General features: G+C 39.5%; 1 protein-coding gene across 1 annotated transcript; it reads right to left on the bottom strand.

The window, feature by feature from the left end:
* Nucleotides 1-2,304: 2,304 nt before the first annotated feature.
* On the bottom strand, nt 2,305-22,442 carry ETNK2 (ethanolamine kinase 2). Its single transcript, XM_053454362.1, has 8 exons — nt 22,181-22,442; nt 15,542-15,801; nt 13,993-14,124; nt 11,941-12,083; nt 11,784-11,867; nt 8,735-8,895; nt 6,136-6,209; nt 2,305-2,968 (listed from the first exon to the last, which is right to left on the bottom strand). Exons 1-8 carry the CDS (start codon nt 22,349-22,351, stop codon nt 2,896-2,898), a joined length of 1,098 nt encoding a protein of 365 aa, XP_053310337.1. The 5' UTR covers nt 22,352-22,442; the 3' UTR covers nt 2,305-2,895.
* Between the last annotated feature and the right edge of the window lie 2,702 nt (nt 22,443-25,144).

Below are 25,144 nucleotides of genomic sequence, written 5' to 3'. Positions count from 1 at the left end.
GTGTTTACTCCGAAGGTTTCCGGCAGGGCTGGGAAAGGCAGGGCTGCTTTCCCATCTGCAAATATCAACCTAGACAACACCAACAAGGCCCTTCACAATATGACAGAATTCAATACTCTGGTTCATAGATGAGTATCTAACCGTGTCTATACACCGTTCTCACCAACAATACCTCCAATTCCTTTGGAATCAGACATTATGGCAGTTCACCTGTCCCCCCTTTGGCCTCTCATCAGCACCATGGTGCTTTACAAAAATTCTCAAACCTGTGATGGCCCTCCTCAGGAGCCGGGGTGTTCGTCTAATCATCTATCTAGACGACATCTTGGTCATGTCTCAATCCCTAGAATCTATCCACACTCATACCTATTGGACCTTATCTTTGTTGTTCAATCTTGGATTCATTATAAACTCCAAGAAATCTATTCTGACCCCTTTTCATGGTATAGAGTTCCTGGGTTTCCCAGTGAATTCCCTGGATGCCACGCTCAGCCTACCCTCACGGAAATTGAAAACTATTCGGAGGGAAATCTATTTGATCCTCAACAAGAATCTAATATCCTTACGCTCCCTTGCTAGGGTAGTAGGTCTTCTCTCGGCAGAAACCAGGGAAGAACTTCTATGGTGGCTTCACCATGTCCTGGAATGGGAAGACTATCTTCGCATCCTTCCCAGATATTACCATAGAATCTGATCCGAGTCTAGCTGGCTGGGGCGCGAGATGCGGCCCCCGTTCCATGGGAGGGAAATGGTCCCCTCAAGAATCTCTCTTGCACATAAATAGTTTGGAGCTTTTGGCAGGTTCTTTCGCTCTAAAGAGTTTTGTGAAAGACATAACCCATTGCTGCGGATGGGCAACATATCTGCAGTCCAGTATGTCAACAAGTTGGGGGGCACCAAATCAAAAGAACTGACCAACCTTGTCAAGGGATTTTGGCACTTTTGTCTAGACAGACATATTGTCCTAAAGGCAGAGTACCTTCCTGGCATCTCAAACACAATTGCAGACTGGAACTCCCGTTACCTGGCCGACTCCAGCGATTGGATGCTAGATCTAGCTGCCTTCCATCAATTGAACCATCTGTGGGGACCTCTAACGCTAGACCTGTTTGCGTCACGTCTCAATCAGCAAGTCACCGATTTCCAGATCCGGACGCTTTGGGTTCAGACACACTCACCCAGATATGGCTATCAGGGACCCTACATGCGTTCCCTCCATTCATGATGATTCCCAGGGTTCTACTCCAGACACTTTCACAAAAGGCCACTGTAGCCATCATAACCTCCTGGTGGCCTACCCAGTCATGGTTTCCCCAAATCCTGGGAATGCTGACAGAGTTCCTGATAATTTTTCCCTTGTCTCAGGATTTATTAACCAATCCGTCAGGGGAACCTCATCCTCTGATCCTGTTGGGGAATCTCTTTCTAGTAGCTTGGCTGATCTCGGGGCTCCCGAACCAGATGTCCCGCTTTCTCAATCTACTAGAGACATCCTCTCAGAAGCGTGGGCTCCAGGTACCAGATCTTATTACAGATCTGCCTGGAAAATTTGGCTTAATTGGTGCACACAAAGGGACCTGGATCCCATTCATGCACCTGTAGCCTGCATCCTTAATTACTTGTCCTCTGAATTCGATTCTGGTAAAGCTTTCCATACTATTATTATTAAAAAAAATGCATGTTAAAGTACTCAAATACTTTAATATGCATTCTTTTTTTGGTGAGACTATCTGGGACATCATACCATCCATTTAATTACCACTAAAGATTTTTTTTAATCCCAAGAAAACACTTTTTACTCTGCTGCATTATTTTGTATGTTTCAGATGACTTGCCTAAACTGCCTTCTTCCTATGAAATGCATCCAGGCTGTTTGCATTGTAGGTCAGTCTCACCAGTGTTTTTCTTCGGTGAGATGAGACAAATACAAGGTTATCATTTTTTCACATGACAGAAAGTTAAGAGAACTTACTTTAGGGGTTAAATCAGAAGTATAATTGTCAAGACTCTTGTATTTGTTGAGTGTAGTATATTATCTAGATAATGGTTACTGAGCAAATGGCTCATCACCATTTTCTCCTTTCCTTCTCTCATTAATCTCTTTCATGAGATTAATCTGCCTGCCTTATGTTTCCAACATAAAATGTATAAATATCTTTTTCCTCCAGAACAATTCAAAGGAGTTCTCAAAACATTCATATTTCTCTGTTTGCAGCTCCGGGGAATAAATGACGCAATACAAAAAGGACATAAATTTCTATTACATGTGTGATAAAATAATGTTTATTTTTTAAATAATTTTAAATTTTAAAAATAATGTTAAAATGGTAGATCATACAAATATTTTGTCACAGTTCCACTGCAATGAGGACACAAAAAACCTTTTGATTGGATGTAACAAACCATATATTTGCATAATATTTTTAGGCGAGTTTAGTGTTTGCCAATTACTACTTTTTTTTAACTTTCAGGTCCTTTTATTAGCAGTTAAATTAGTATTTAATCTTCAAGTATTAGTTTGCAAATTGCAGGCACTCTTAAAATTATGTGAATTGTATGATTCGATACCAACAGTGATATTATCTGCTATTAAAATAGCCAGTTTATCTTCCTCTAGTTTTCTGCACTGTTGTGTTTCACATGGCCAGTGGTCTTCTGAAGGTACATAGTAATAATGGTGGGTATAATTTTTCCAGTGTTTCTATATTTTTGGTTTTTTTTTCTATGAACCCTAATTCAATTAAATTGTAAATTCAGATGAAATTGCTCTTTAGCAGCATAGGTGATATTAAGTAGCTTCAGTGGCTGTATAATACTTTTTAGTATTCAGCAAGCGTTCTTGTAGAAACCCGGAGTAAGCAGCACCCATCTTGTTCCACTTGGACTAATGGCTCATCATTTCATAGCCTGTGGAGGTATCACTTCTGGCTTCACTTCAAAGTATCGGTTAAACCTTAATACTGCATACCTGAGAAGGAAACCAATAACATTTAATAAAATATATATCAGGGGGTTAAAAAAACAGGTTAGACTCACAAAAAGCCAAGAAGAAGAGATCACAATTAAATTTTCTCCGGTCTACCTTACAGTTAAATGTGAATTTCTATCAGATTAAAAATAACATTAGTTATTTGTATGTGTACCAGTGCTATTTTCTTAGGCCAGTCTATAAGACAAACACCCTGATTCCTTACCATTGTCCTTTTTTAAACGATGGGTTACTCGTTATCACCCAGACCCTAATACTCTATGGTGGGAATGGTTTATCCGAATAAGCAGGACTTCATTAGCATTGCCATAAAGGATAGGCTCAGTGTGGTGTTTCAGCAGGGAAAGCTATCCAAAATTTTGCATGACCGACAACAATGGCTCTAGGTCTGTAGATACAGGAAGTATGATGTAAAAAGAACTAAAAGCCATTTGTATGCTAAGCTACAGCACTGTATGTCCACAGAGAAAAATATTTCTTCCGTGTGGCCTTTTAAGACCAACATTATGGAACTGGTGGAAAAGTTACGTGAGAGTTGATTCAACCACTTAAAAAAAATTTTCAACAGAAGGGGTGGAAAGAGATAAGGGAGGGAGAAGGGGTAGAAAGTGATAAGGGAGGCAGAAGGGGTGGAAAGAGATAAGGGAGGGAGAAGGGGTAGAAAGTGATAAGGGAGGGAGAAGGGGTAGAAAGTAATAAGGGAGGGAGAAGGGGTAGAAAGTGATAAGGGAGGGATAAATGTGGATGAATTGTCTGAATGAGGGAGAGCATGAGTTAATATGTGGATGAGTTGTCTGAATGTGGGAGAGCATGAGTTAATATGTGGATGTCTGAATGAGGGAGAGCATGAGTTAATATGTGGACGTCTGAATGAGGGAGAGCATGAGTTATGTGGATGTCTGGAGATGTGTGTGGGAAAGCATGAGTTAATATATGGATGAATTGTCTGAATGAGGGAGAGCATGAGTTAATATGTGGATGAATTGTCTGAATGAGGGAAAGCATGAGTTAATATGTGGATTAATTGTCTGAATGCGGGAGAGCATGCGTTAATATGTGGATGCGTTGTCTGAATGAGAGGGAGAGCATGAGTTAATATGTGGATGAATTGTCTGAATGAAGGAGAGCATGAGTTAATGTGTGGATGAATTGTCTGAATGAGGGAGAGCATGAGTTAATATGTGGATTAATTGTCTGAATGCGGGAGAGCATGCGTTAATATGTGGATGCGTTGTCTGAATGAGAGGGAGAGCATGAGTTAATATGTGGATGAATTGTCTGAATGAAGGAGAGCATGAGTTAATGTGTGGATGAATTGTCTGAATGAGGGAGAGCATGAGTTAATGAGTATGTGTGTATCATAGATGTATAATTGTGGAAGGGCAAAGATGGCACTAGCAGGATGTTTGAGCCTTGGGGACAAAGATGGCACAGGCCAGGCTGTTTGGGGACAAAGTTGCCTTGTGCTGGGCTATTTGGGGACTAAGATGGCAAATCTTATGTGGGTTATCTGGGTGCTGGCCAGGATCTATGTGGGCAGTGAGGATGCCAGGGCTGACTTTGGGGTGTGGGGTAAATATACCTTTAATGCTGTGTTTTTATGTGAATTCCAATTGATCTACACCTGCAAAGCTGGGTTTGTGTTATTCTGTAGATCCATATCTGCTATGCTATGTTTCCATACATTATTTATGTATACCTGCAAATACAGGGTTTGTATGTCTTTCTTCAGTTGATTAATATCTGCAATGCTCTTTCCATGTATTTATTTGATCTATACCTGCAATGCTACGTTTCATATATTATTATTGTATCCCTGCAAATACAGGATTTGTATGTCTGATTCTGTTTATTGGATATATACCTTCAGTGCTGAGATCACAAGTGAATTTCAATTGATCTATATATGCAAAGCTGGGTTTGTGTGTTAATGTGTTGATCTATACCTGTTATTGGCGGCAGGGTCTAATATGTATATAAATATATTTATATATATATCGTCAGCAGGGACTAATATTAATATATATCGGCAACTGGGGCTAATATTAATATATATGGGCAGCAGGGGCTAATATATATATATATATATATATATCAGCAGCAGGTTCTAATATTTATATGTATCGGCAGCAGGGTCTAATATTAACCAAACTGCCAGTTCAGCTGTAATTTAGAAATAATGTTTCAACCATAGTCTTTACTTCAAAGAGATAAGAACTCATTATGTAGTTAAAAATGCATGTCTAACGCATATATGCGATGGGGCCATCACATAAATCAATAGTAAAGGGAGGGGCTTGCTGGGGGCATTAATACACAAGGGGCAAAAACACTAAGGGGGTATAAACGACAATGCAGTGTGAAAAATCCATTCTGATGTAGATGTCTGTGACGTAGATTGTGTCCTGCTGTTTGTGTGTTTTTGGTTATCAGTGTAGCAGAGCCTGTCCTGGGGTGTGTGTTTGGGTGTCGGTGTGGCAGAGCCTGACCTGTTGTGTGTGTGTTTGTGTGGCAGAGCCTGACCTGTTGTGTGTGTTTGTGTGTCGGTGTGGCAGAGCCTGTCCTGGTGTGTGTGTCTGGGTGTCGGTGTAACAGAGCCTGTGTTGGTGGAACAAAACGTTCATGGCCCTGAAATCATTTAGTGGAAAAGTTAAGGTATTGTGTTATTTACTCCATAATATTTATTTCAAGGATTAGTCGTACTAAATTGTGGCTTCAGGCTTCCCATGTTGAATGATCAAGTATTATGTTAGTCCAATAACAAAAGTATCATTCCATAGCACATTACTTTTGGCAGTGTATATATATATATTTTTTTTATTATTATTATTTTCCAGTGGTATGATTTAATGGTGGAAATTATTAATGCCCCCCAGTTTGACTGTGGTATCTTGTGTGCCCCCCCCCTATATATTGTTTCTAGAGTCACCACTGCATACAAACTGTAAACCCGTAGGAACAGTGCCCAATATTTTAATTAGGTCTTATTATTGTTATTTTCCTAAAATCTGTACTGGATTATTATCACGTGCTATATTCTACATATATTAACATACTGGAAACAATACCATTTCTGGACAGTAGGTGTCACCCATGCAATGTTTTAGCCACGTTTATTGTAACTGAGCTTGGGTAGAAGGACTTACCGTGCAAAGTTAAAGTTGATGTCCGAAAATCTATGCTGAATAAGTGCCCAAAGACCCCAGAAGATGTGAGATGCCTACAAGAAAAGCGCATTTAACAAATTATTGAATACAAGTTTTTTTAATACAAGTGTTTTTTTAATACAAAAGATTTTTGACTCTAAGACACAGTGTATAATTTGAGTTTTGTATTGATTTCTCGTTTTGCTTCGCTGAGACATACTGGCCAACTGTACCAAAACAAAAATATTCCGCCATTCTCTACGAGATGTGTAGTTGCTAATTTCATACTGGCAGGTAAACCCGACATATTTTTATATGATGCTCCACTTATGTATTCACATTACACTTCTAAGGCTTAAAGTGTAACATACTCCTCCCTCTTAGTTCTGGAGTGAGAGTTCCAATGCCATTAACCTATGGGAGGATGATAGGGTCATTGACTGAACCTTCTCTATGTACAGAGTCCAAAATGCTGTAGAACCTTTGTAACCCATAAGGCAGGAACAAGCCAAACAAACAGTTCTATCCTTGAAACTTTTACATTCCTTACTGTGTACCGCCTTGGAGAGCCATTCTTAAAGTGTCAATTGGACTTTAATAGGACTGCAGTAAGAATGATGACATACATCAAAGAATGTTGAGAATCTGAACAGCAGGAATTAAATTGTTTTACTTTATAACACTCTTAATATATAAAAACTGAAGATGTTGCATCATGCATGTGCCTTGAGTGTTTATATTGTGTATTTTTTGTATGAAACAATAAATAATAATAAAAGGAAGAATCATTCTGTAGGGCGGATTGACTTTTTTTCATAACCTGTCCATGTAGATGACAGTACACAATATTATGCAGTTTAAGCACACAAACTAAGAGGTTAAATGCTATGATTAACAAAATACAGATACAAAATACACATATCCACATGTATGCTGACGTTTTTAAACCTGTGGTGCACCACCATTTTTGGTTCGCATCTCCCAAACCAGAGCCTCACATTTAAGAGCAAAAAAAGAGGCATCCTTCTTTATCCGAAGATATAACAGATAGACAGGAGAACAGGCCCTCTACACTGCATAAAAGTTTTTAGCAATCTATCAGAACAGGGCTCAGAGTGCCATTACATAGTTAAGATGTAGGTGGCTATCAGAGCCCAGTTTGCCAGCTACATAGCTGCCATCCAGGAGGTTATTTGTCTTGCTGGGCTTCATTTTCTTTTAAACCTCGTTTGCGCTGAGTGATGTACATACATATGACATAATAATAGCACATAGTAATGAGCAAGTGATCATTGACTGATTAATTCAATATGAGCACTGACAATTTATCAAATTGTGAGTCTGGGTTTGGCAGATGCCAGGATAATGTTACCTGTCTGACTGCATTGTGCCAACTGTAAAGTTTGGTGGAGGAGGGATAATGGTGTGAGGCTGTTTTTCAGGGGATGGGCTAGACCCTTTACTTCCAGCGAAGGGAAATCTTACCAAGACATTTCGGACAATGCTATGCTTTAAACTTACAAAACTTCGGGGAAGGCGCTTTTCTATTCCAGCACGACTATGCCCCAGTGCACAAAGCAAGGTCCATAAAGACATGGTGTGGAAGAACTTGACTGGCCTGCACAAAGTCCTGACCTCAACTTCATCTAATACCTTTTTGATGAGCGGGAATCGAGATTGTGCCAGGACTTCTAGTCCAACATCAGTGCCTGACTTCACAAATGGCCAAAAATTCCCATAGAAACACAAAATCTTGTGGAAAGCATTCCCAGAAGAGTGGAAGCTCTTATACAGGGCCGGCCCAAGGCAAAATGCCGCCTGGGGCGAATTTTAAAATGCCGCCCCCCCCCCTTATCTACCCTTCCTCTCCCTCCGTCCCTGCCCCCCCCATTATCTACCTTCCCCCCCCTCCCTATTATCTAACCTTACCCCCCCCCCCCCCTTGTACTTACCTTTCAGCAGTCCTGCGGCGAGTCTCCGTTCGGTCTCGGTGCCAGCTTGTAAGGCTGAGCGCCGAAAATGAGCGCCGGCGCTCAGCATTACAAGCCGGCACCGAGACCGAACAGGGAGACTCGCCGCAGAGGAGAGAGAGAGGGGCGCCGAGCGGGTACCGACAGCTTGGTAAGCGAAAACCACTCGGCGCCCCTTTCTCTGTCTTTCGATTAAAAAAAAAAAAAGGGGCACTTTGCCGCCCCTTCAAAAGTGCCGCCTGGAGCGGTTGCCCCACTCGGCTCCATTGTCGGGCCGGCCCTGCTCTTATAACTGCAAAAGGGGGACCCAGATACATAAATGAGAGAGAGGAAAACTACTCTTGAACAAAGACACAGGGGTTTTCCACAGGAGTTGTAGTTTCAACTCACCATAATTCAATGAATTATGAAGTTCTAACTCCTTTAAGTGTGTAAGCACAACTTACATAGCTTCCTGTAAAGCAAAATTAAACATTTTTAAAAAAATATTTTTGCAATATAGCCGAACTTCGATTCTACTAACAACTTTCTGGCAAGTGCCACCCTGCAGGATATACAATTGCCAAACAATTAAAAAAAAAGCTAATGTAGTAGAAAAAACACAAAGGGTGGGTGGGGTTACAACTTACCAGCACAAACTGATTAACTTGGATGTACAGAGCCTCCACCTCCCTATCATGCAGATCCCCCACTTCTTGCCTCATCCTTCTGTATCCTTCCAGGTAATGTCGAAGCCAATGTAACTGAGTCTGTTTGCTGGGGAATAACCGGTAATCTGGTTCACTGACCCCTAGGAATACAGGCATGTAAACATGTAAAAGGCTGTGAATCAGTAATACGCACTATGATGAGTGTAGGAGATACCAGCTGTGCAAGGAACTGTAGTAAAAGCACACAAAAAAGGTATTTCCATTTTTTTTACTAGTATCACATTCAAATGAATTTACAGCTGCACATTAGTCAATTGTATATGTTTAGCTGCATTATTTTAGCCCAATCTACTAGACATATAGACACCTTATCATAAAATAATTTCGTATTTGTACTACATATATATATCATACATGTGGGTATATATCTAGGTACATAGAAAATGTATGCCAAAGTATATCTTTAGAAAACAGTAATGATTATATAACAAACGTATCAAAAGTATTCTTGAATGCCTAATAAATCCAGATATCGTGCACATAATGTATGGTAATAAAAACAAAGGCTGATATAGAAAACCATGTTGTAAGAATATCATCACGACTTAGTAATTGTTGTTTTAGTGTGCCGGATAAGATAGTATACAGAATAACAGCCAACTTCAAAGAGGCCCACTGGAGCAGTAGCAGGGGAGGGAGAAACAGTAGGCTGTTTAGAGTAGATTAACTAGACATAGTGAGCAGAAAAGAAAACACCTGGTAGTGAGGAGGATGCAGCAAAATAACTTTTATTTTATTCTATCCACTCTTGCTGTCAGTTGTTCTGCTCTCCTGCCCTTCACTCTAGCAGCTGCTCCTTCACACAAGGCACAGTTTGCATGCTGCAGACACAAGGTAGTTTATTTCAAACATCTATTGCAGTTAGGGTTAGTTAATACTTTAGCTGTTGAGACTACATTTCCCATGACTCTCAGCCAGTTTGGAATATTAAACCTCATGGGAAAGTGACTAACAGGAATGCAAAAGGTTAGCTTTTATACCATTATGGATTGGTACTGCAGCTGCATTCTCAACAATCTATTTGGATGTCTGAACATCATGAGAAATGTCATAACAGCATTTTGAGGTCCAAATGCTAACCAAAACGGCTGCAAAACTTCCAAGTGTCCTATTTGGTTCCGAGTCTTTATGTCCCCTTTTTACCACACTCCCATGATGTTGAGCAAGCAACATCGCTAATTGATTATTATGCCAATAGTAGCTAATAACAGTATATTGAGCTTTGGGGGATAACAAAGTCTACAGTACAAACACTAACTTTTGTTGACTGCATCTACAATACCAGTCATAATGGTAGCAAAGCCTAATGAGAACTGCAGTTATAGATTGGGTTTGTGGTGGCTTACACAAACTTTTTTGTTGTCCCATGAAATGAAATCAGCCATTACTGGCGCAACACCATAGGAATTATTGACTGGGGTAGTTGTGGCTAATCTTTACCACTCCAGCTATTATAAACTAAAGTCTTGTTGTGCAGGTACTGTTAGCTAGTACTGTTATGGTCATATAATTTTTTCCTACTAATTGGTAACTAACGTTGGCCTTTCAACAAGAAACATCTCTCCTATGCCAACAAAGAAAGGCAATGGAGAAGACTTAGGAGGTATTGGGTGTGAGAGGAGAAAGGTGGGGAGGATATTTTGCCCCCTTGGAAAAAATCCTGCGGACACCCATGCCCATGCATAGGAGTTCCTAGAGCTTGATCCAGAGTCTCAGGGTTTTAATTTCAGTCTTAGGGTGACTGAGCCCATTCTCAGGGTCACATAGTGTGGTACTGGATGATTTATACTACACTCAAATGCAGTGGCATCTGAATGTTTATCGCAGTAAGAAAAAAACTTAAATATCTGCTTGAAAGATTATTCCGTTGAGAATAAGTTAGGCCATGTTTACATAGAGCTAATTGTTGCGCAATTATCAAAAACATTCAAGTTGTTTCCATGGGGATTGCTCTGCATGGAGCAGTTTGTCCTAGCATTGATTTTACTATATAAATTGACTGTATATGGTATGGTTTGTTGTATTAATTATTTTTTTTAGTTACAGAACCACAACTCACATAATGTTCTATACCTTCCCACTGTCCAATGACAGCCCAGTCTTCCCTCTGTCAGCAAGAGGATCACTGGCTCTCAGTTGAGAGATACAGTCTAATCACACCTGGTACAGATGCAGAAAGCCTTTGTTCCTGATCAGTACCAAAAAATCCCCCTTTAAAATTGTAAAAACTTTAAAAAAATAAAAAAACAAACAAACATGTATTTAGATTGAACATTGTGTGTTTTAAGACATCATCAGGGGTACTCTTTACTTATAAGGGATCTGTGGTTATGTCACACTGCTCCATAATGAGAAGTTGTACAAATAAAAAGATTTTAAAACTTTTTAAAAGGTAGCACAAAAGGGGCATCCAAAACATTACTAACGTTTCATATCCATCCCAGAATTATGCAATGTGTTTTTTTTTGTCTATGATATATATCAATACGATTTCCCATGGGCTGCTCTGTGTCTTCTGGCATGAGCAAGGGGACTGTGGCAGGGCCCTTTAGGCATGATTGCACTGAAGTAAATAGGTTAGAGCTGGCGATTTTGTAGTAATATATATTTTTTAATTACACTAATTTTAAAGAAACTGAATTTCATCTATAGACAATCTGTTCCTGTGGTGAATTCACAAAACTCACTATTTAGTAAATTAACTCCCTCTGTTTTATTGTATGTTGGGGAGTACACAAAAAATCCCTAGCTGGGCTGCAGAGAAAGACAATAATGCTGTTCCACATATTTTATGCTGAAGTATACTTACTTACATACTTATATCACTAGATAGTTTTACACCAATACTATGGAATCTGCTGGCACTATATAAATAAATGTAATGTAATATACTAATGAAAAGCAACTTGTTTCACTGAAAAAAAGGCCCAACTGCGTCATAATTACTGTGTGAACAATATGTACTTACCTGCGAACTCATTGAAATGGTTAGCAATGTCATAGGCTTGATAATTGTGGCCAGCGTATTCATAATCAATAAACCGTACATAACCTGTGAAGAAAGTCAAAATTTGTAGTTTGTGTAAAATGTTGCCTTGAGTTTACAGAAATCCAATTATACTTACCCTCTTCTTCATTGTAGATGACGTTTTTACAGAGCAAATCATTGTGACAAAGGACTATGGGGGATTCGAGGGTTGGGAGGTACCTTTGCAACCACAAAAGCTCTTCATGCAAAACCTTTAAGCTAGGAGTCCCTGCAGGCAGTCTGGAATAGGGAGATGAGTGTTAAGAGGAGACAAGAATCAAATAAAAAAGCGCCACAGTTTCCTATGGTATTTGGTGATCAGAAAGTAGAGTTCTGGGTAAAGAATGTTGCAAAAATGTGTGATTCCATATTATTATTCTCACGTTACCAGCCTGTAAAGCAGATAGAGCCGTATGGGGTATATTCATTTAAGAGTTTGCAGGGTTTTGCAAAAGTGATTAAAAAAAATAAAATACCAGTTAACTTCTCTTATGCCTATACATAGTTATACATAGTTAAGTTAGTGAGATGGTTTTCGAGATATTCTACTGCCAATGTTTGTCTATTGAGATGGCTGCCTATGTGCTTGATTTTATACACCTGTTAGCAATGGGTATAGGGGGGGGTTGTACCAATACTTTTGTCCATATAGTGTATTAAGTGTTAAGGTATGTGTGGTGGGTTATTTATGTTTAGACTGTTCTTCTAACTATGGTCGTGGTTGATTAGCTTAGGCTTTCCTGTAGAAGAGCTTACAAAGGTTGGCCTCTATCGGAGCTGAAATGTTTACCAGTCTGCTCCAGCCTTTGTGAAAACCCATGGGGTTCATTGTATTACATGATTCATTTGGTGGGAGTCTGGCCTCAATCTGTGTTTACCCTGATATGTAACTCTCCACAAGACTCATCATATATTTACAATTACATATCCAACCTCTTAAAAATCATTTGATTGTATTACGTATTTAGAGCTGCATATTTATTTTGTGTATCCGTTTAATGGCAAATAGCACATGGCTACCGACTATAGACAAGCTTCATGATGGCAACTAATAAAAGGTTTAATAAAGTAGTCACATTGGGGTCTACACTTTACAATATGAAGATCCAAACAACGTTAGTGTCTGGTGCAGAAAAAGCATTACTAGCCTTATATAACATACAGTTAAATCAGCGAGATGCCTGGTCTAATGTATAGTTATTTCAGCGAGCTGGCCCTGTATAATAGTTAAATCAATGAGGTTTTTAAGGCTTCTCACTAGACTTCAGATTTATCCAAATTTCAGTTTTAACTACATTTGACAATTTTGTCAATTCATACAAATCTCTGAAAAAGAAGCACTTCTCTTTCTCAGCGAATCTGTCTTCATTATTCTGGCCTCCCAATGAACTCCTTCAAAATGGTGGAGCCTCTGAGCGCATCCTCTCCCAGTGCAAATTCACCGGTAGACAGATTCAATGAGAAAGAGAAGTGTTTCTTTAACATTAACTGCATTATTCTGGCCTCTCTGTGCACTTCCGCAAAAGGATGGAACCAGAGGGACAGGCTCTCCCTCATTCCACCAATCGGTGGAGAGGGTGTGTCTGGAGGCTCGGCACCTTGACAGAAGTTCACCAGGAGTCTGTGCCCACGGAGAAGCAGACAAAGAAGACACAAGAAACGGCAGAGGAAGACAGAAGAAGGAAGGAGATTGGGACACGGAAGTGGTAGGCAGATAAGCGCGAGAGAGTGAGAAAAAGTATTAGAGAGTGAATGAGGGTGAGTGACAACAAATTTAGTTTCGCAATGTAAAATGCCCTCTGATTTTTGTCTGAACCGAAACTGCAGGAAACAAAAATTATTGCCTGAAAATGAGTGGACCAAAAATGAAAACACAATTTTTGTCTGAATTGTTTTTGATTCATTTACACAAGTCTACTTCTCACACACATGTAATGACGCAGCCCTTCTTGCTGGAGAAACTTGCCAGAACCGGCTCATTCATAATGCTTAGTGAGGTGAAGGAGGTAAAACACAACTCTCCCTTTAGTGAATAAACTCCAATGTGTTTGACACAGCTCTTCCCAATTTAAATTTAACACTACTTGCCTCCCCTACTTTGCAGAGTGTTTTTATTTGAATGCTTCACAATTTGTATTCACTTGCTTACTTCTCTGGTTGTCCCTCATCATTGTGCAGGATGGATAAATACTTGTTGAGCTTCTGCCATAGTCCAGATTTTGGTAAGCAGCCATTATGGGCTGGGATGCAATGATACTTCGCCATTTCATGTGCAATTAACCTGTGAAAGAAACATCTCTATGTAGAGGCATTGCACAAAAAGCAAGACATTATTATGAGGGCCTTCCCTGAGTTGACCCTTCATAATGTGATGTTCATTGAGATAAATTGTTATGACATAACACAACTCACTAGAGAATGTTTAAGTAAAAAAAATGATATCATCAAAAAGCATCAAAGAATCACCAAAACAACACAAAGTGTATCAGTAATACATAATGTTTTGGTTTTTTCCCCACAGTTCCCCTTTAAAATTCAGCTTAAGTATTGAGTCTTGCAGGTCTTGATGTTAAAGCCGTACTGTCTGGACAAATTCAGCACCTCTCAAGATATTTTGGCAGCAGCAGAATAGAGACTATGAAATGTCCAATACAAAAGTATGAACAAAAAGGTGGCCGTATACCAACAAGCAGCACAATGTGCTTGCTTTTTACAGTAACATATTTATTCCAAGGCCATCCGATTTTTAGACCTTTCCATTCTCCCTTCTCAGTATATTCCTGTTGCTGCTCATTGATCAATATGCTTTATATATAAAGCATTGCTAGAAAGCTAAAACTGCATTTTCTCACTCTCTCACTTACTCATGCTCTCTTACACTCTCTCTCTCTCTCTCTCTCATTCTCTCTTAATGTCTCCCTACCTTATTTGCTGTCTTTCACTTGTCCTCATGTGTTCAGTCTTGACTCCGAACTCCCGCAAAAGGTCGGAGCTTTAGAGCACAGACATTCCCCAATATTGCAGATTTGCAGAGAAAGAGGTTTCTCTGATAATCTGTATTGATATATCAACATAGAGTGCTAAAATGCCAAATTTATTTTTATGTCTGAAAGTGTTGCTGCTGATCACACAAAACTACGTAGGAAATCGTGTAGTACTACACTCTTGTGGGGCAGAGTTGAGGATGCATTGCCTAATTATAGGTGAAAGGTATCTCACTTTCTCCAGTCCTCTATGCATTAATTTTTAACAAATGAGATGGCCACAGGTTAGGTTTTCTGTGTAACTAAATTACTATTAAAGATAAAATGCATATGATGGCCAGAGTGGCTTTTAAATATTACCTGTAACATGCCAGAACAGTTTTTAGGACACCAATACATACTTATATACAGTAATATGAAGAGCTACTCATTAGTGAGTGGGGGGTGGGGGGGGACAGAGTGGCAGCATATCTCGGGGGTGGGGGGGACAGAGTGGCAGCATATCTGGGGGGGGGAGGGCAGAGTGGCAGCATATCTATTACAAAACTTTTTCTTTTAAAAAGCACCTAACATTTAGGGTGCGGCCTATAACCGAGCCAATACGGTAATTGAAGGTTTATGCCACAACTGTTTGTGTAGAACTTTGTCCTTTGTCTTTAATTAGTCTTTAAAGCCTTTCTACCTATTGCCTTTGCAGACACACAGCAATGTTACCGTAGTATGTCAGGTTCGCGCACATGTTCTGGCCCCAGTGCCAGACCACGTATAAACTGATAGCAGAGTCCATTTTGAAAGGTGCAGTAGAGTGCAGGGGCACAATCATGAGCTTGAAGAAGCTGGAAGCTAGTCACCTCATCTTCTCTGTCCACAAAAAGCTCTGTGCGTTTTCCATATATTCGCACTAGCACAGCATCTTTCATCTCTGTATCCACATAACATGCCAGAAGTTTGTTGGTGATTCCATCTGTGAAGAGCTGTAAAATCAATTGGGAAGATAAAAGAGTCAAGAGTCTTTATAGTGGTTGGTAAAGTTTTAATCGCTTAATTTCACATTGCCATTACAAAAATAGTGTGTCATGCAAGCTCTATTTGAACAGCATTACAAAAGTTGGACTTTTAGCTTACATTTAGCCTCTATAGACTATAGCTCTGATAGCTTAAATGTAATTCTATTATAAATGGAATCCCCCATAATGCAAAATTAAAGAGAGAGATAGACAAGCAAGAATTTTATGAGATACTGGTAGTGAAAATTGCTAATCTAAAATTCCACCCTTAGAAGGTCCAAGACACAAAAATTAGCTGCAACAAATAGTCATTTTTGGCAAGGAGTAAACTAGAAGTTTGTTCTCCCCATTGATTAGAATCACTTTAAATCTCTACTTCTATAACATTTACTTAAACTCCCGCATTTTGTTTTCTATGTGTGGTATATTTATCAGTCATGTTTTTCAGGACACGTACAATGTTCACATTTTGCTGACAAGTCTGATTTTACAGCTATTTGGGCTGGTCCAGCAGGTCCACAATCCCCACAGCCCGCAAAAATGAGACAGTGGAGAAGCTCAGCGGGACAGCAGGAAAGTTCAGCAAGACAGAAATCGGGACTGTAGAAAACAGTACGGTTGGAAGTTCTGTAACAGTATGTGTAGTACGTTGAAAAAGTATTTTATTTCTTTATAAATGTTTCAGGCCATCAAACTCATTTTAATATTCAGCAATAATATCTCAAGTATACAAAAAAATGTAGTTTTTAAGTGATGATTTCATGTGTAGAAGAGAAAAAGCCATCCAACCCTATGTGAAAAAGTTTAATTTGATAAAATATAATTGATAATTGGGTTCAATTTCACAAGACACACACACAGGCATGATTACTGCCAGCCATGTTGAATCTAAACATCAACTAAATAGAACCTGTCTTGCAAAGTGAAGTAGGATAAAAGGTCTCAAAAAAGCAGAACATGATACCCCGATCTAAAGAAATTCAAGAACAGATGATAAAGTCATTAACAGATATGGAGAAAACTTGGAACAATGATGAACCTTTCCAGGAGTGCATCAACTCATCCAGGAGGTCTCAAAAGAACCCAGACTAAAAACATCTTGATGGCCCCCAAGACTAAAGATAATATTCTGTGGACTGAAGAGTCAAAAGTGGGACTTTTTGGACGGGGTGGGTACCGTTACATCTGGCGTGAGACAGCATTCGACAATAAGAACATCATACCAATAGTCATGGGGGCAGTGTGATGGTCTGAGGCGGCTTGATGGAGCCATGAAATCTGTTGACGTAAGGCTCAAACACAGTTGGGTTATGCAGCAGGACAATGATCTGAAGCACACAAGCCAAGTCCACCTCTTAACGGCTCAAAGGAAACAAATTAAACTTCTGGAGCGGCCTAGTCAAAGTTCTGACGAATTCGATTGAGAAGCTGGGGTCTGACCTTAAAAGGGCAGTTAGTGTCTGAAACCTTCCAATGTGGCTGAATTAAAAGAATTCTGCCAAGAAGAGTGGGGCAACATTCCTCCACAGCAATTAAAAAAGACTCATTGCCAGTTATCGCAAACATTTTATTGAAGTTGTAGCCACCAAAAATGGCACAGCCAATTATTAAGTTTAGAGGGGGAATTATTTTTTCACGTGGTGATGTAGGTTTTCATTAACTGTTTACTTTCAATAAATTAAGTGAGCTCCTAAAAGTGCCTTTTGTGGTTACTCATGTTGTCTTTGTCTTATATTAAAATTAGTGGGTTAATCTGAAACATCTAAATCTGACAAATAAGCTAAAATAGAAGAAATTGAGAGGGGGCAAATACTTTTTCAGCACGGTATGATATAATAGTATAGTATAGTCTTTATGATCTGTTTTTTTTTAAACTATGAGGTGTAAAAGTGTTCAGTGAATCTACTGAAGCAAAACAAATGTGCAAAGTCAATTTGTTTTGACATTTCAAGTCACATTTCTTGCCACTGATGTGTGTTTGGCAGAAAAAGTGAAAAATAATATGATCCATTGGATTCAAATAGCACTGCTTTGCTCTTCTCATATTTTGAGTTAGGTTGTATCATTCTCCTAATCCCTATGTTTATCCCTCATCAGAGCATCTCCCTTTATGTATTGAGAAAACTCCCCATTGCCTTGCCTGTTGATTGGCTGCAATATTCCCACCTCCTCAAGTCGGGCTAGCAGGTCATTTAAGCTCTGTTTGCCCCTATAAATTATCCTTGGGAGTTTGCGTATAGGCACTTGAATGTGACTGTGAGTAGTCATTTTGGTATGGTGCCAAGAAAGGGAGTTCTAAAGACAACATATTGAATGACGGTAATATAGGAATGTTGTGACTTGCAAGAGATACTCTAGAGGACAGCCAGTGTTCATGGCTTTTCCTTAAGTTACACGATAAGCTATTAATTAATGTATAACTATTTGGGGTAGGCTGTGCATCATACCATGGTAAAAATGTAAAAGAATCCCCCCCCCCACACCAAACCAAATAAACATTTTTTAACATTTTTTTTTTTTTTTTTAATCAGGGAATGCCTTTAAAAGGGGAAACTAGCCACCGGATCCCTGATCCCAGCATGGTAAAAGGAACCAGACTTTTTTATTTTTACCAGCATCCCACAATAGATCAGCTGGTACCATGCTGGCATTTTATATATGTCACCAAGCTGACACAACATCATCTAAAAAACTTCAATATTATTGTTTTAAATTGATGAAGAAAATGCTGATCCATCTAGGGGTCTAAAGATTGTATAAACGACTGTGCTAATTTGCTCCAAGATACACTAAACATGAAAACAGGACTGGAGTGACCATGTAGAATAAACAATGCGGTGTTAATACTCTTGCCTTTGATTCTTTTTAGTAAAATGATATTCTGTCATAGACCACAAAGGTCCACAGTAATAGGATAAGATTCACACAGCATCCTCTTTCACAAGGAAATTGCTTTAAAAATTAAAAATGGAAATTGCAATATAAAGCACAAAATGTGAAAGTGAAGTTGACAAAAGTCATACAAAAAGCATTAATGTTGTTATCGCTTATCTTTCGTGACCTTTATTTTAAAAGCAATTTCTTAGCATTTCTAGTATGTAGCCATCATGTACAGTACTTTATGTGTATAATGTTGCCTGTTGTATATAGTGTGATTTGGTTTCCATAATGAATAAAGTTTATTTTCACTATTTGGTTCGTCAATTAGCCACTACCTTGTACCCATAGCTTTTTAGTTACTCTGTGCCATTAATATTCATTGCTTCCTTACACTTACCTGTTGGCACAATCTGAAATGTGACAGCTTATGTTTAAGGATGGAAAACCATAAGGTCATAAGTACCATGTTTTTATCATTGGCTCCTGAATTCCACAGATCAGTTAACAGGTGGCAAAATATGTTTCACCGTATCTCATGAGATAATGTTAGTTAAACATTAGAAAATACCTGACTTATGTCCTAACCTGGGCCTTGAGAAAACATATACTAATCTAACCTGACAAAGGTATTAAAGGATTGGTTCCAGTTTCAGAAGAAATATATCAGAGCACATCAGGGAATGGCAAAGGTATTGGGTCCACGTTGTCTTTCTTTCTTTAAGACATCTGAAATAATGCCTTCATCTTCTATGGTCCTCCATGCTAGTAAGTTCAGCAGGCTAACATGCCAGTGACATAAATGGTATTCTAGCTTCAACTAAGATGCTTGTAGAGAATACATTAAGAGCACACAAACACATAGTCAAAACTGCTGCCAAGTAAAGTAAACAATAAATGTTTCTTAGTGACTACAATTAGTGTTAAGAAACACTAGATAAGCATAACTGAAGCACACCCGTCAACTTTTTCTCACCACTTATATACCACCCTCTCTGTTCTAACATTATATCTAACCCAATGGTCCTCTAGTTTTAGTCGTTGACATTTATACTAAGATTTTTCCTTGAAATATACTTCCCTAATGTACTTTTGTCAAATGCCTTACATGGCCTCTGCTTCTGTTTTCTTCTTTTGTCCAAGCTATACACATTGAGTTCATTTAAGATTCCTGGATTGCAGGGTCCACAGTGTAGCTGGGTACCTAAATACTGCTTTTTTGGTAGGGGAGGTGGGTTGACCTTTTGGTAGCCATGACTAGCCATGCATAGGGGTGGAGCTAACCCCAGACAGTCTTTAGTGGGAGGGAACTGGGGAGTGGACAGATTATCAGCAGTAAGTAGGCATGGCCAGAGTAAGAAGAAAATGACGAGGAGACCCAGAGAATCAGGGCTTTATCTGGAGACTTCCCAGGTATGGTCATATGTTTTAATCCACCAGGAGACTCAGATAAGCAGGGTTTAACCTGGAGACTTCCCAGCCATTTGTATTATTACACAAGGACTCTCTACCTTGTGGTTGACCTGTGTACACTGGTGAGAAGACATACCTTACCTTTTGTAATACCACTAATAAAATATTAAAAATGAATGGATTTCTGTAGGTCCTCACTAGATACCCAACTAGTAACAAGACCATCATTTCATTATTCACAACAAAAACTTTCTGTCTTCTGTAAATATGCCATTCCATTTGAAATGGAAATATTTATAAAGTCTTTATAGGCAAAACAAGAAATAAAAGCATGTGTGTTACTGATGTAATACAATTATAAAAGGGCTGACCCCATGTTTTGGAATAGCAGGGGCTACCGTTTAAATTTGGCAGTTATTCTGTGTTACAGGTGTAAACTGAAGATTGAACGTTCTAGATTAACAATATAGGACAGTTGTGGCAAAACAAGCAATCAACATCATTTGTTCATGTTAAACTATTTAACTGAAAGGATTAAAAATGTACTTGGATGTACATTTTCCATTCATAAACTGAATTTTGCTCTCGCACTGTGAAGTAATTCTCCCTAAATAACTGTATGTAATGTGATTACCCAATTTGCCCCCTGATGAAACAGGATTTCGATCTTATTGCCGTGCAGACTGGCAGGAACCTATTTGCATTTCTGAATGAATGGGCTTGCTGATAATGGCAATCACAGCCTGTTTTACTCTGTAAGCCAAACTACCCATAGTAAGTTTTAGCTGGGCTAAAATTACAACACGGGTGGCACGTCTCTTACTATAAGGGGTCCGTCCATTTATTGTATTCTTAACCCTTAATGACATAACCCAAAAAGTTACACAAATGTGGTTTTTCATAGTTTGAGACCTTTTTTATTTACTAGCGATCCCCTTAATGTGTCTTACTGTTCATGTCTTTCCAAACACTTTGGAAACTAAGTATGAGATAACAACGGAGTTAAAAAGAAACTAAATAAATAAATAAATACATCTTTGCAGATTTAATGTGTCCAAATTGTGTTTTACTTTTGTGGTGTAGCCTAGTTATTCCCCTTAACATATAGTAATATCATTTTCTTGTTCTTGCTGGACATTGCCCACCTGGTGTTTCTGACATGGTAGCTGTGGGTTACATTTTAACTGTGCTGTGACCCACAGTGCATTATTGCACGGCGGTAACTACTGGTTATGCGTGTACAGTGCACAAAACATGTACAAGGGGCAGGTAAAAAGAGATCCTGTTGTTTCTGTAAGTCAAATCATGATGTTATATGCTACTTGTTATGTCCTGTCTACCCATTGTACAGCGCTATGGAATATGGTGGCGCTATATACAACAAAAAGTAATAATAATTATCATGTCAATTAGGTAAAAGGTGGCACTAATAGCTATGGAAGGAAAAAGCGACAGAAAATAATGACAAGCATGCAACAGTTTTTGCCCACCTTGTACTCTATGAGACACATAAAAATCCAGACCGCTAAATTAATATAATGAGCAATTAGTGTTAAGGCTTTGCTGGAAATAAAAATCCTTGAAACCTGTGAATTACCATACCTAGAAAGACTGTAGAATGGGAAAGGTTACCATAGAGGGGAGGGAGAACAGAGGGGGTGTGACTCAAAGGAGGAGGGACACAGAGTGGAGAGAGGCTGAGGGCTCAGCGGCTGTCATTTCATTTGACATTTCTGTGACAGCTAAGTGGAAATGTCAGGACCCGGAGCGCTTCTGTTGGTATCTGCATTCAATTGCGAATGCTTGGTCTTGACGTCATTTTCGCGTGTCATTACTACATAACATGCAAGTTTGCCAAATAAAAACCAGGGGGTTGCTAGGAATGTATTACGAAATACTGGGGCACAATACTGACGCATACATCACTGACAAGTACTCTACACTGCACTCAGTCTGGTTATGTATAAAAAAGCATAAATGTCTCTTATTGGTGTCACCTGTGTGACCCCCCCCCAGCTTTGCAGACGTCACCGTGCGTGTCACTTTGTCACTGTACCTTCGTCCGTATATCACGGGGGTTCCACTCAGGTCTCAGTTCCTTCATGAGACACAAAGCTCCAGGAATGACATTCTGTTCATCCACAGAAATGCCGAGAGCACGCACTGTGGTGCTGTCGCTGCGAGAGTGCGGCATTAGGCTGTTACTGTAATACTGTTCCTCACACATGCCCAACTTGCTCTGAGACCTAGGCCCCCTCCTCAGGTGGGAAATACCCACTGGAGGGGTGGGAGTGAGAGCAGGGACTTGACACCCAGCGCTTTGCCCCCTCCCTGCAGAGGGAGAAATAGGATCCTACCTCCCTCCTACAGTCTGATGTCATAAGGGCCGGCCTGGTATGCCTCAGTAATTCTACAGTTACAAACGGCGTGACCGTGACTTGGAGTGCATTCGCTCGCGGAGCCTCTGTGTGTTAATTGCTCTGTTTTAAGCGGGAGGTTAATTTGTTTGCTCAGCAGATACCAAGCACTCTAACCTTCCTAGTGAAAGAAGCCTTGGTAGATCTCATAAATGGAATGTGATATTTTTTTACTTTGTTAATAATTTACCTATTTAACCCCCTTAAGGAATAGGACTGTTTTTTTTCTATTTGTACACATATGGACTGAAGGTTTTTTTGCACTTTTGCCATCTTGTTTTCAGTCATAATTTTCTCCCCTCTCATTTAATTGAACCACATAAATCATATACTGTTTTTCTGTCAGGATAAAAATATATATTTACACACATACACCAAAAAAAACTAAAAAAACCTTGTATTTATATGAATTAAAATTTTAACAAAATTTGCCTATTTTCTCAATTCGTACGGATCTCTGACAACGAGGAAGGTCCCCCACTGAAACAAATGAAAATGAAGCAATGAGTTAAGAATTTTAGCTGTAACTTTTTCACTCTCACTCTCATTCACTCATGCTCTCACTACTTTCTCTGCCAATGGCCAAAGAGCAAAGCCTCCAGGCACACCCTCTCTCCTGATTGGCAGCATGGGGGAGAAGCTGTCCTTGTGACTCCACCCTTTTACAGAAGTGCACAGAGAGGTCCAGAAAAATGCGGATAGATTGTAAAGTAGTGCATGTCTTTGTCAGCAATTCTGTCTTCGTTATTCTGGCCTCCCTGTGAACTTCTGCAAAATGGTGGAGCCCCTGGGCACACCCTCCCCCCTGATTGGACATTCTGGCCTCTCTATGCACTTCCACAGATAGTGTAGGGAGATTCACGGAGAACGTGAGTGTAAGAAACCGAAAGGGCTAACAAATTTTGTTGTCAGAAAACAAATGCACCAAAACAAATAAAAAAAATTGTCATATGGTTTTTGCTCCTTTTGCACAAGTCTAATATTTAGGTCTATGCAACACGGGCACTGTCTATTTACGGAATCTTGCCCTGGGAGTCAACCCTGCATTTTAAGGGCCTACCCACACCCATCAACTCATGAACAATAGCACCACATGGAGGAGACGGACATTAGGCTGAGGCACATGGCTACACAAAAATAGCACTCTGACTTTGATTGCTGTACACCCATAACCTTGCTATAGATCCTGAAGGAATGCTTGATATCACGGTGTTTAACAGGCCAGGATTCTTGGGGGTAATTTTTAATACAGTCTAGATAATTTTACAGTCTAGATATGGCAGTACGGTCTAGATATGACATACAAACGCCCCAGACACATACCCACCAAAGCTATTCATACTGTTTGCCACGATTTGAATTAACTCGCAGAGAATATAACCATGATTCTAGAGCCTACAACTCCTCGGCTCAGTAGCGTACCTAGCGGAGGGGGGGGCGGTCCGCCCCCTCCAGAGACGGACAGTAATGTCAGCCGCTGGAGGAGAAGGCTCGCAAGGGAGCGGTATCGGAGGTCTTTAACAGACCTTGAACCGGCTTAAAATCACTCAAGGGAGCCGGATGTCTGATATATGTGCAGGATTTTGCAAATTTTAAAACACGCAATGAAGAAACAGTAGCTTTATAATTATACACATTGTAACTTTAAAATCAAATGCACTCTTCTCAAAACAAACTTCTACTTACAAAGCTTTATATATAATACAATACTACTCATAGCATAAAAACAATTAAGAAATTAATTTTTCAAATTTTTATTTTGATTTTAAAGAAATCTGATTTGCATGAAAAACCACATTATTTTGCAGTTACAAAAGTCTAACTTTGCCTCACTACAATGCAACATTACATTAAGTTATATTTTTCTGTTTACTTTGTGAACATTTGTAATGGTTTAACATTTTGTCCAAAAAAGACACCAAACACTGTATAGACAAAAGTATTAGGACTCCTGACCTTTACACCAATAGGGACTTTGATGATATCACATTCTAAATAAATAGACATTAATATGAAGTTGGTCCCCCCCTTGCAGTCATAGCAGCTTCCACTCTTCTGTGATTGCTTTCCACAAGATTTAAGAGTGTTTCTGTGGGAATTTTTGCCCATTCATCCAGTAGAGAATCAGGTCAGGCACTTGAGCGAGAAGGCCTGGCTCGCGATTTCTGTTCCAGTTCATCCCAAGGGTGTTCGATGAGGTTAAGCTCAGGGCTTTGTGAGGGCCAGTCAAGTTCTACCACACGAAACACATCCAACCATGTCTTTATGGACCTTGCTTTGTGGACTACTATAAGGGCAAAAGCATTGGGACACACCTTATAATTATTGAAATCAGGGTTTGGGCTAGGCCCAGTGAAGGAAAATCTTATTGCTTCAGCCTACCAAGACCAAGAACAGTTTGGCAAAGACCCTTTTCTATTCCATCATGACTGTGCCCCAGTCCACAAAGCAAGGTCCATAAAGACATGGTTGGATGAGTTTGGTGTGGAAAAACTTGACTTACCCTGATCTCAACCCCATCAAACACCTTTGTCATGAACTGGAAGGGAGACTGCGAGACAAGCCTTCTCGTCCAACATTAGTGCCTGTAGTCAGAAATGCTC

This window comes from Spea bombifrons, chromosome 2, assembly GCF_027358695.1.
Source record: "Spea bombifrons isolate aSpeBom1 chromosome 2, aSpeBom1.2.pri, whole genome shotgun sequence".
In the NCBI taxonomy this organism is placed as follows: Eukaryota; Metazoa; Chordata; class Amphibia; order Anura; family Pelobatidae; genus Spea; species Spea bombifrons.
Note: the sequence above shows the minus strand (reverse complement) of the source record. Positions and strands in the feature narration are given on the sequence as shown.

Bases quoted from the DNA above. Each gene is read 5' to 3' on its own strand.
- ETNK2 (XM_053454362.1), bottom strand. From the start codon at position 22,351: ATGTGTGAGGAACAGTATTACAGTAACAGCCTAATGCCGCACTCTCGC. The intron at 15,802-22,180 runs GTACAGTGACAA...TTGATTTTACAG, and splicing joins CCCGTGATATACGGACGAAG to CTCTTCACAGATGGAATCAC. The intron at 12,084-13,992 runs GTAAGCAAGTGA...TCCCTATTCCAG, and splicing joins GATGAGGGACAACCAGAGAA to ACTGCCTGCAGGGACTCCTA.